The sequence below is a fragment of the Artemia sp. Qi Xiang Cuo genome, chromosome 10 (assembly GCF_049724085.1).
Source record: "Artemia sp. Qi Xiang Cuo chromosome 10, ASM4972408v1, whole genome shotgun sequence".
NCBI lineage: Eukaryota > Metazoa > Arthropoda > Branchiopoda > Anostraca > Artemiidae > Artemia > Artemia sp. Qi Xiang Cuo.
In genome coordinates this window covers 32,021,253-32,034,178 of record NC_142803.1, presented here as the reverse complement: position 1 = coordinate 32,034,178, position 12,926 = coordinate 32,021,253, and the positions used below count along the sequence as shown (strand labels likewise).

The window sequence follows — 12,926 nt, the reverse complement described above, 5'->3', positions numbered from 1 at the left end:
AAGTAAAACTATTATAACCCCCCCCCCCCCAAGGTCACACAATTACTATGGGTGCAAGATTTGAAGCGATTTGACACAAGAAAGCCAAACTCGGCCGCTGGTTACAACAGTTGCAGGGGAAATTTTGGGTTACGCATAGACCTAGTTCGGAGCAGGGTTTTACTCGAATAATATCTTGGACCGCACTGGTGGTTAAAGGGGATTTTATGCTAATCCTACTCCAACTATGCTTCTCTATGAATAAGAAAAATCATGTTTGAATTTTTCAATCACAGCTTCCGGAACTTTCATAGGAAACTGTTAGAAAACTTTGCCTTTTTCAAACCTCCTTTTTTGAAGAGTAAAAATAACACCGGAAGATTTCCTTATTAGTTTTATGTTCGACTTATGGCGTAGGTTGTGATTCTCCAAGGAAGAATCTTAGACCCCAGCCAATGATATTGGGGCAACCTAAGGGATCCTCTAAGTTTCTTGACCAAAGACACAGCATCCCATTCAGCCGTCTCGTAACCAAAGGCCCCTTTATTCTTTCCTATCCTTACGAAGGAATCTCCCGGATATCGGGAATTGGTCTGATATTCGGATTATCAACTTTAGAAAGCAAAGCGGCCACTTATCTCCAGATCCAAGGTCCCACGTTGCCTACCCGACTTTATTTTGAAAAAAGAAGCTATCAACAGAGCGAACTTTGTCGTCTGAGAATTCTTTTCTTGGCCCTTTTTCTTGAAGCACCGTCCTCGATGAAACCCTGCTATGTCACGCTGCGAAGTTGGGACTAATTCTTCACTCTAAAAGCCTTCTTTCACATATTTCGATTAACCCTTTATACAAGTTCTACGTAGGACCAGTTGCTGCCTATGGGTACTCGCTTTACGCTAAAGCTCCCAAACCCACTTGGTGCACCTCTAGAGAATCCAGAATAGGGCTAGTATGACAGGCAGTACCACCTATCTTTAAAGGAAAAAGTAGATGTGGCGTCAAGGACTGTTTTCTACAACTGTATTATCCACCTACCGGTGAGAAACTTTTGCCCTTGTGCTATCATTTGTCAAATTTACAAAGCTAACACGTAGGTACATATCTCGCTTTGATTACACTTGAAACAGAGTACTTCGAAAAAGGCCTAGTTCGGTACTCCAAATCGATCTGGAGCCATATCCCTAATGGGTTATTCTATCAAAGCAGTTGATTCGTTAAAGCGAAGGTTCAATAGAACCCAAAGTCTATGATTAACTGGGTAAAACAACAGCACAATATTTAGCACCCAAGGTGTATCTGGCATCAAAAAACGCGATTCAAATACATGCCTCCAACATCACTCATCCTTCCCCAATAAAAACCTACATCTACTTCCCAGCCTTAGTTCAAACACAATTGGCCGACTATAGAAAGAAGAAAATCTTACGAAACATGTTTAATTCAATTAATTTTAAGCAGAATTTCCAAAATATGTGTTCAATTAATTCATTTGTAATTCCATTTGAACCAGTCTGGAGGTTATATCACTCGGCATTCTGTATGGAATCATTCCTGTAAAAGTGATGAGACATCTCGCTTGAGCCCTGGTGGTTGATAAAAACTGAAAAAAATTCAATGTGGTGTTAGGGGTTAATTCGAATATGACTCAAATTCAATTTATCCAACCATAGATTATATCTCATTTGTTCATCGAAGAAAAAATGTCTTGCAGTTAAAACTAGATGGCCGAAGAAACATAACTAAAATTTTTTGTAAAAACAGCTAAAAACAAACAAAGAGGTGTATTAGATGACTGCTGAATGGTCACTTTTTTGGTTTTGTCACTATTAGAGTTGAGCCTAAGACCACTGGGGATCTTTGTGAAGGTAATAAAAGAAGATTTATCTAAATGGTGGGAGATGCAACTTGATACTAAACCAGAAAGTCAGTCTCAGACATCTTAACGCTATGATGAGTTTGTGGTATAGTGATTGGCAAGACTTGAAAGAAAATAAGCAAAGAGGAACATGACTTTTTGGCATTAAACATAAAAGTTGAAATTTCAGTTGTAAAGATGAAAATAATTCCTTTACTTTAATAATAATAATAATAATGACAAAAAAAAAAAAAAAAAAAAAAAAAAAAAAAAAAAAAAAAAACTTGTTACACGCAAAACAAAGCAATAAAAAAATAAACAAAAAACCAGCATATTAAGACCAAAGACCAAAATAAACTAAAAGCCAAGAAAACCACAACTGTTTGTCTTGAAGCCTTATGTTCCATGTGTATTTGGTACATTATTTTTCTGGAGTCCTATGGTTTTAATTTTTCAATGTCAGATTGCAATCTTGGTATCAATCAATAATTGAGATTCATTTTTGTCTATCTGTTACTGTGAATGTCCAAATTTGGTGAATGTCCGAAATACCTTTTTTTCTCCTCGGATTTAGTCAGCGTTACCAGTCAACTTTTTCAGTTTAATGCAAGGTTTGATGAACACAGGTTAGGTAAGGTTAGCATATGTTTTTAACCTGTTTCTGATATTTATAATCTAACCTAACCCAACCTTAACCAACAAAATCTTACCTAACTTCAACTTTTACCATCATAGCTTGCATAATACTGAAAAAGCTGACTCGCAAAGCTAGTTGATTCCAAGCAGAGAAAAAGGAATTTCAAACATTCGCCGGTGAATGTCGACATTAACCACATTTCGGACATTCACAGTAACATATCTACCAAATTGCATTAGGAAAAATTTCCTATCTTTTCAGCAAGTTTGACAGGCTTCATTATCTAAGAAAAAGTTTTAGAAATATGATACTAATTTAGCAAGGTGAATGGATACATTTGAAACTAATGAAACCAAAGATGATGAAGTATCTCGTCCTTTCGATGCAAGTTAACATATTACTTGCAACAACAAGCACATGTTTTACAATGAATATAAACCTTCAGTCCAATGCAGAGCCACAAGATTCAGTGAAAGACCAAGAATTATAGATAGGGGAGGGGGAGGAGGTAAAATTTAGAATCATGACAGTCAACTGCGCATTTGTGTATTTAATCTGACTTTTTGTACCCAACAGGCTCGAATAAAAGCAAGCAAAAACTGCACAATTGCATCGACACAAACTGCATCGATGCATCGACAAACTGCATCGATGACTGGGGTGTTAATATCCTGACAGATGAAAACATTGCAATTGAGCATCATTTTTAACTTATTAGAATAAAAAAAAAATCTTTAAGCCTAGACATACTTCGACAGTTGAAGCACATTTTTTGTATGAAGATATTTAAACCCCTTTATAATATACTGGCTAAATCTTACGCCTTCTATCGTATAATAGTTCGGATTGTAAGTTTTCCATGTTGTCTGTGGTTAATTAGGCTTGTTTTCATACTCTTCCGAAGAACAGAGGTATAGTTCATATTTCATCGTAACCTATACAAAAAACAAGGCAGTCGCTCCTGACATTTTCACAATCTCACGGGAAAGCAATATTAAAGGTTTGATCCAAGTCCTATCGACATGTCGGTCATTATTCTGACCCATTCGCCCATTGCAAGGTCAGTGGACTTGTCGGCTTAGACAATTTCTTGCTTCGACTCATCACCCGTCTGACCAACCTTCTATGCAACCATTGCATAAAGACTCATTTTAGGAATTTTCACACATTTTAAAGCCATAAAAAAAAAAAAAAATATTCCAGTAAGTCAGCCAAAAGTTAGATATTTTGTAAATAGGCAGACAATTTTCTGAAATCCTGTACAATCTAAATTGTATTCAAGTTTAAAGCAAACAAGTGAACAGTCTGAAGTTGTTTATGGGTTCCTTAAAAAGATCCGTTTTGTCTTTTTTCGATGAACTCCTTCGATATTACATGAGTCATGAGGAGGAGGGAACATACAGACCCAGAATCTCCACAACTCCCTGGGGCGAGGCACAGGAAATCTATGCGGGCAATAAAACAAGTTGAATCTACAAAAAGTCCGCCATTCATAGAGCGCACCCAAAGAGTATGGGTAACTTGTTAGAGTGGCAACTGGCGCTACTGTCGATTCAGAAAAACATCAGCACCACCAGCGTCTCTTGGCAATTTTTCAGTGTAATAATAAGGCAAAAGAAGTGCAATTGGCGATAATAACATAGTAGTAAGGACTTGATCTTAGTTATAAATAAAAAAAAAAATAAATAAATAAAAAAAAAAAAAAAAAATTTACGAAGCTTGAAAAAATGCCGCGAAACATCGAACGCTAGATGGCATTGGTGATTTTTAGTGCAAAATAACATAGTAGTAAGGACTTGATCTCAGTTAAAAAAAAAAAAAAAAAAAAAATTTACGAAGCTTGAAAAAATGCCGCGAAACATCGAAAGCTAGATGGCATTGGTGATTTTTAGTGCAAAATTAGTGCGATTGGCGATAATAACATAGTAGTAAGGACTTGATCTTAGTTTCAAAAAAAAAAAAAAAAAAAAAAAAAAAAAAAAAAAAAACATTTACGAAGCTTGAAAAAATGCCGTGAAAAATCGAACGCGAGATGGCATTGGTGATTTTTAGTGCAAAATTAGTTCAATTGGCGATAATAACATAGGTAGTAAGGACTTGATCTTTGTTTCAAAAAAAAAAAAAAAATACATTTACGAAGCATGAAAAAATGCCGCGAAACATCGAACGCTAGATGGCATTGGTGATTTTCTTTTTACACTAGCCCCAGTTTCCACCCTAGAAAGCTACCCATGTTCTTTGGAGCGGTCCTTATGTTATCCACATTATTGGGATTAATTTGCGCACATGTAGGCTAGCTTACACATTGACAGAACTAGAATAAATGTATCCACGATTTAATCGGATTGCGCAACAGTATTCAAGCTGGGTACACGTTAATTGCTAAATTTATAGCTTTTACTCAACTTTCAGCTTAAACTGTGAGCCAAATAGCCGTCTAGCGTTTGTAAAAGTAGATTTCTATTTGGTATAAAATGGCTGGAGCTTTGCAGTTTTTAGGAGTTGTAATGTCAAGACAATTGATAGACTCTTAATATTAATTAAAGACACCAAAACATTCCGTAAACATAAATATTAGTGCCAAAAAGAGCACTGTTTTATCTGTCAAGCGGTAAATACTTTCCTTATAGGGCGATTTCACTTTCACATTTGAGCACATAAGAAAACACACGAAAAGCTGAGTATTTTCCCAGATGCATTAAAACAATTCCAAAACTAAAAACAAATCTTTTTCCAAAAATTTTGTTTTAGAGGTGAACTTAATGACGAATGTTTAAGTGGTAGAAATGACCTCTACAAGGTTAAATTATAAAAAATGAGAAAAGAGAAATAGAGAGAGAGAGAGAGAGAGAGAGAGAGAGAGAGAGATAGAGAGAGAGAGAGAGAGAGAGAGAGAGAGAGAGAGAGAGAGAGAGAGAGAGAGATGAATAGCCTATACTTACTTGATATCAAATAGATATTATGCAATATATCAAGCTTTCTTGTATGTTTAGGATTAACAAAATAATACAACTCGGTATGATTAGCTCCTTTAGCTCAGTTCTATTAGTTGCTTTTTTTTTTTTTTTTTTTTTTTTTTTTTTTTTTTTTACATAGACCCCTGGAAAATTAAGAACAACCAAAATTACTACAAAAACCATTTCCCTGAAATACTTTAGATGAGTGATGGCAACAATTTTAGGTCAAAGCGCCAAATAAAGGGCCACAGTTATGGTATAAAATATCATCTATAAAAACGTCTGTATTCACATTTTAACCATAACTTTCAGTTAAAATACCCAATAAAATAAAGAGTATCAAATATATCAAATATATGGTTTTTTAAAATATTTTAAAAAACCAATAGACATTAACACAGAACCGGTCACAAAAAGACCTTTGAGACTAGCTGCCGAAAAGGCTGAATTAGCAATGAGAACATGTTTTTAAATTATTTTTCTTTCATCTCATTGAATCGCCTTGTTTTAACTCACTTGTTATCAGTCCTGGTTGAACTTCGCTGAAGTAAGGATACTAGGACTGCTTTGAAATTTTTTAATTTTTGGTTTTATTGGTCGCATGTTGTTGTAAGTCCTTTTTCTTTTATATATTTTTGTCTTGCTGAGGACAGCCCTTGGACATAGGGCCGAAATATTCATTCAAATTATCTCCACTGTCTTGCAAAAAGATTTCCCTATTGTTCTTCGTGCTTTTGTTGTTTCACAATACTTTATTTTACTTGTCAAAATTGGTGTCATTTGAGTGGAGAGGGCAAAGGGGGCAGTTGCCCCCTTCCAATAATTTGGAAAACATGATATTTCTTAAAACTCTTACCCAATTGTAATTACTATTGTAAAATAGTGAAGATTTTTTTTTTTGCATGAAACTTTTTATTTTATAAGAAAAAGAGAACCCGAAGGGAGCAAAAGAAGTGTTGGCTAAAACCCGAATTATGGCAAATAATTATATAGCAGACGGACAAATACCTGTTGATAAAGGAGATGAGAGGGAAGATTTATTTTTTGTTTGGAAGAATTAGCGACAGTAATAAAAGGATTACAAAATAATAAGGCTCCAGGTGCTGATAGGGTGGTAAATGAGTTTCTTAAATGTGGTGGCTCTGAGGTTAGGAATAAGTTACTGAAGATTATGAATATGATTTTTAAAAAAGGGGAAGTACCTAGCGAATTTAGGAAAACCCAAATTAAACCCCTGTATAATAAAGGTGAAATTGATGGTGGTAATTATCGAAGCATTAGCCTGATTTCTGTAAGTACCAAATTGCTTAGTAATATGATACTTTTAGATTGAGAGATGCTGTAAACAAAGTTATAAGAGAAGAACAGTGCGGGTTTAGAAAAGGCAGAGGATGTGTCGACCAAATTTTCACTCTTAGGCTAATAATTGGGAAGTACCTGAGTTATCAAAGACTTTGGTCCTCGGTTTTATAGATAATGAACAAGCGATTGATTCAGCTGATAGAAGAGCTTTAGCAAAGATTTTTATCCTTGTATGGTATAGCAGACAAATACATTAAAGTGATTAGTGCTATGCAAGAGTTTAACACTGCTGCGGTTAAGGTCGGAAATGAGGTTAGAAGCTGGTTTTGTGCTAAATCTGGAGTCAAACAGGATCGTGTTCTGTACCTATTTATATGGATCATTTGGATAGAATTTTTCTTAAGGGGCACAGGAAAGACTATGGGACAACAGGGAATCAAATGGAGAGGAAGAACTTTTCTAGACTTAGATTATGCTGGTGAGTAAAATGAATGAACTTTTAGAGGTTTTGCAAGTTCAGGGTTCTAGAGTAGGTTTGAAAATTAATGTTAAGAAGACTAAGTCGCTAAGACTAGGAATAAGTGAAGAAGACTTTTAACATCTGTTCTTTACGACGTTGCATAAAGAAAAGATTGATAAAGTGGACAGCTTCACTTACCTTGGTATTATTACTAGTAAAGACGGTGGAAGCAGTGAAGATGTTAAAAGTAGGATAGCTAAGGCTCAGGGTGTTTTTTCTAGTTAAAAAAAAAAACTTTGGAAGAATAGGAAGATAAGTCTGCAAACCAAGATTAGAATATAGGAAGCTATAGTGATGACAGTTATCAAATATGGTTCTGAAGCATGGACGCCAAAACCCCTCAAAGTGTTATTTAATTAGTTTCTATTGTCATCAGCCGTAATATTTTGCCAGAACTTTCTTGAATTTTGTAAGAACTATTTTGGATTAATATTGTTAACTTTTGCATTCAACAGGTCACAAACTTTTGTAAAGCACATTCCCAAACTTTAAAACACATTTCTACATATAAAAAAAAATTATAAAAAAGGCATCAAAAAGTTCTTTACGTGTATTTTTGTTACTTTTTTACAAGTTGGACACAAATTTAGGGGCGAGGGAGGGGTCAAACCCGGTACTCCCTCCACCTGGATACGGTCTTGGTTGCGGAACATGCATAATAAGAAAAACGAAGAGTTGATAAAAAAAACTACATGTTGACGCGAAAGAGCAACGTGTCGTCACGAGCCGTAGGTGTTGCTGAACACTGCCTTAGATAATGCAGATTTTGCCACCTGAATTTCTATGTGATCAAAGACTTTACATCCTAGAATTCTTCGCTTGTCCATGAAGGACAAAGAACCTCACCCCCTTGTTTTTTCATAATGAATCTGGACGCTTGGCAATAAAAGTGAAAGCAGTACAAAAATTTCGGACAATAATTCTGGAACTATTGATTTATTTTATTTTTGTTTTAGAGTATGTTACTAGGATTTCTTTATTACGGAAGCAACATTGCCTTTCCTCTCCAGGCTCCTTTTTGTGAATAATGTCTTACTCAATGTTTTTCGAAGGAAATTGTTATCCCACCACTCCAAAATATTCCAAACTAAATATCATATACATATAACTAAAGTTCACTCCAAAATATCATAAAAGCTCTTTAATGTAAGATAAAATAAAAATCTGACCTTGTCCCTGGTAATTTCTTCTGTTTTGCGTAAAGAAGGGCTTGGTACAGACCTATAAAACAATAGAAATGTTAAGAGGAAAACAAAACAGAATTACAACGGAGCAGCTTTAAGGTATTGTCTAAGAAATACAGATTCTACACTTCAAAAGACATCCATAAACTAAAAACCGCTTACAGCAGTAGTTTTCAGTCCAAGAACAGCGGCCTGTATGTGAATTAAAACCAACAAGTAATTATAAAAAAAACATAAATAAATCCCTGGTAAATTTTTGAATAGTATTTCGGGTATATTATGGTTATCAGCTAAACTTACAGTTTAAGCAAGCCCGATCGATCAAGCAGTAATTTATTCAATACGACAAGAATACAAAACACCGAGTGGACATAAAAAAAGAGAAAAGTCAAGACCCCAAAGGCTAGCTTGAAGGGGCCAAGAACAATAAATTATAAAAGTCGTCAAAGAAAGTAATAAACAAAGAATACAAAAAGAGAAGAGTAAAAGAATCTAAAATGATTAAAGAGACAGCCAGCAGGGAAAGAATGCGGAATACCAAAATGGGATATAGAATTCCAAATAATAATCAACTAAGAAACTATTGACATATAGCGCATAAGGATAAACATGAACTTTTCTGTTGGTGTATTCAGCAAATATAAGAGGTACAATCATTATGTCATTAGTTTAGTAATTAATTGCTAGATCCATCGCATCGAAACGTTATTAGTTTGAAAAATAGCCTTCGAGGAGGTGTTTAAAAATGACTTTTACGAACTTTGTCACATGAATAAAGGACAGTTAACAAATGACAGCGCTATAAAGATTAGAGATGCATTCTTTGTTCAAGTCCAAAAGGATAGAGGGCAAGCGGTAATCAAAGTTCTTTTTATTATTGGTCAATCAATCAACTTATTTGAGAAAAAACATTACACAACAAAGCAATTACGCCTCCCAAGACTAAGTGGCCATGTAAAGTAACTGAGAATGGAACATGTCGAACTACTAGCCCTTCGTAGATACTTAACATTATCCAAATACGTAACGGTACTAGGCCTATCCCCCCCTCCCGCGGAAAATTCCCATCACGCATAAAATTGAGCAGCCACAGAGAAAGTATGACAAATACAAATAATTCAAAAAAGAAGGAATTTTGAATATTTTACCTATATTCTTAATATAGGGAGACTATGTGGTGCAGAACAGGGGTTGGCAACCTATGACCCGCAGATTACCGCAGGAATTTATTTAGTTTCATAATAACAATTAAAGTTTAAAAGCACAATGAAATCATTATCTAATCCTACCTTTCTTGCTATTCACTAAAAGACAGTTTTAAAATGAAAATACAACTTACCCAAAAGTCCTTTAATATTCACAATGTGGTTGATTTTGACCCGGAGCCAAAAAAGGTTGCTGACCCCTGGTGTCTTATAGTATTAGTTTTCACATTTTTATTTTATTTAAGTTCTTTTTTTAGGGTTTCTGGGGGTTGAATTATCATAGTAAGGTAACATGAAGGTTAGCACAGGGGCTTCCAATCAAATTAGCCCCCTCCCAAGGGCAATCGAAAAACTCGGCCCTTTTTTGGGGCCCCTATTTCTTAGAGAAGGAGCTATTTTCAAAGAGACAAATCCTTTGAATAATTTTTTGTACATAAGTTCCCTTGACCTATGGACTTACGGCTTTAAGCTTCAAACTGATCAGGGAAAGAGGTTTTGCAGAAACACGAAAAAACATATGTAAAAATAAATACTGTAACATATTCTACACCACATATTCTGCCTATATTGGAATACAGGTATATCATTTTGATTTCCTTTATTTGTCATACTTTCTTTATAGCTGCTCAATTTTACATGGGAAGAGGGGGATTTTGAAGGGGGGATTTTGCGGGGGCGGGGGATTTGCCAACGGAAATAAGCCGGCCCCCCTAAAAGACAGTTATGAAAGGGAAAAAGTAAAAGAAAACAAAATGAAAGTACAGAGAATTTGTTAAGCCGAAAAAACGTGACACCGACGAGCTGACTAAGAAAGTGTGTTCAAGATAACACGACACGCAATTAAGGACTTAAAATCAAGTCTTACAGACAGAGTAAAAGACCGTTACTTTCTTCATTTTATAGCAAATTTTGTTTATGGGATTGCCTTTGGAATTATACTTCTGAACATCTTTTATTGGTACCCAGTATGCAAAAAATAGTTATAACCAAATTTTCCTAAGCATTGTCACTATAACTACAAAATCAGATAAGTGTCACGATGGGATGGCATAAGAAAAAGAAGTGCTATAAGACAACCTGAATGATGATAAATTTTATTAGCAACGGAGCTCAAGGTGACTTCGTAAAAACATGCCCCGTGACCACTAAGGTTCAAAAAGTGGAAAGCCAGCTTTTATTAAAGGTATGGTAAAGGTAAAAAAAGGTAAAGAATACGGCATTGGACTTTACAATCCCTACTGGCGGTGCTGGTCTCCGTTTCTTGGCCCTTCAGCCAGGAAGTGCAATGGGGTTGGGGGCCAAGTATCCTGTGCTTTCGCACACCCTTCCTGTTTACCTTCCCCGGATTTCTCCAGGTACCCATTTAAAGCTGGGTCGACTCTGGCTAAGCTTACAGAGTCAAGTCACTGACCCCTGTACCAGACAAAATAATTGAGTATACTAGGATTTGAACCCTCGTCCTCTCAGACAAATGATCCTAAATCCAGCGCGCCAATCCACTTGGCTAGGACGGCTATAAAGGTATGCCCTTGTAAAAATTCCAAAATACACAGAAATTGGACACGATCTTTACTAAAAATTTATTAGTTAAAGTGGGTAAATTATTATTACTGTTTTGTAAATCTGAACAAGTCGTTGCATTTCATTTGGATAATATGGAGATATATAAATCATGTCGTTCGGCTTTGAATAAAACTTCGAAAATCCAGTGAAATATGAAACACTGTTTTCATAATACTTAAGTACAGTATTAAGCTAGTAGATATTTAATATTTTTTTTTTTAGATATTGTCTATTATATTAACCAAAAGCCATTGTAAAACGCAAATGTATTCAAAGAGAAATTATTCAACTTCGGATGTTAGAACAAATTTTCATTGCCATAATCCATTTTTTTCCTTAACAAGACTCCCCGACCATATAATTACAATATTTTTACATGGCAGTGCATAAACTATAGGAAAATTGAAAATAAAAAGCCAATGTATTTTTATTTATTGAGATTTTTGTATAGATTTCTAAAAAAGGGACTGATTATTAATCTCAATTGAAGCGGAATTCCAAAAACAAAAGCAAACCTTAGAGTTGCTGTTATTGAAGAGCTCAAGGAGAAATTGAAAGATATATGCCGAAGACCGCCTCCAAATGCACGTGAATGTACCAAGACAAGAGGAAGGCACTTTAAGACGCTGCTAACATGTTGAATAATATAATCTCAATAACTCATTTCAACCCAAATTTGAGGATGTTCCGGCAGCCACAGGAAAAGGGAATAGCTGGTGGCAGCTTCCGAATATTTCGAGTGTCCTAGGGTAGCGCAGGATATTTAAGTTGAACAGTTTAGCAGTGTTTGTAAGCCTTACGAACTTTACGTAACACACCAAAACCCGCTTACAAGAATCATTATATACTATTTCTGTATATCAGATCTCTTATATAGCTCTGTCGTGTATAGTTCATGTGGTGAATCTTACAGAAACAGACTCTTTTTTTGGCATAAATACTCTCAGATTACGATGGAGTCAGGCAACTAAAGTAGCCTGAATTTGAAGGAATCAAGGCTTTTATTATATTTATTCTGATATCAAATCTGCGAATAAACATTTTCAGTAAACACTCCTGTTAAACCATTCTCCCTGTTCCTTATTTGTCCAATGATGCATTGACTCCCAACAGTCAAATCGGAAAGATCGAGCTTTTCTCACGGTACCAAATTCTTTAATTTCTAATAAATATAACTAGTAAAATAACAATAATTAATTTTTTTTTTAAATTAGCCGTAAAAAAATAAAATAAAAAAAGAAACAACCTAGAATTGTTACCAGTCACGATGATGGTGCTGTTTATCTTTATTTGGATAACTTATTGTGTATTAAAAAAAGGGAACGTCCCCATTCAGGGACGACCTGCTTTTCGTTTGGCCCTAAAGGGTTGGCGGATAAGGACGATCTTTGGCAATATGTAAACCTTCATCCACAGAAGGTGTCCTAGCCATCTCAACCTGTCTCTCACTATAGCCCCGGGAAGCAGGATTAAACCGCATTTCTTGTACAGCTTACTGTTAAAGATACGGTCAGTCAGACAGGCACCCAAAACAATCCGAGGGCAATTTCATAAGCAGCGCGATAGCACTGCCTAAGTAAAAAACGATGTGGGCACAATGTATTATTTATTTTTATTTTTTCTTCTTTTTCTTCTCCATACCCGGGCACTTCGCATCGAAGGAGTTTTCGTAGAAACTTCGAAAAGGGCTCATTCAATTGGAAATTGTAGTGGCTAGCGCCCTT

The 12,926-nt window shown here is 35.4% G+C and overlaps 1 protein-coding gene across 1 annotated transcript in view; it reads right to left on the bottom strand.

Annotated features, from left to right (window-relative positions):
* Positions 1-1,399: 1,399 nt before the first annotated feature.
* The window catches only part of LOC148947673 (nuclear pore complex protein Nup93-like), a 79,128-nt gene continuing 67,601 nt past the window's right edge, over positions 1,400-12,926 (bottom strand). Inside the window, exons 14-15 of the mRNA XM_089096189.1 lie at positions 8,420-8,471; positions 1,400-1,579 (exon numbers count right to left, since the gene is read on the bottom strand). Of these exons, the coding sequence (XP_088952315.1) occupies positions 1,460-1,579; positions 8,420-8,471 (172 nt within the window). The 3' untranslated portion in view covers positions 1,400-1,459. The remainder of the gene's footprint in view (positions 1,580-8,419; positions 8,472-12,926) is intronic.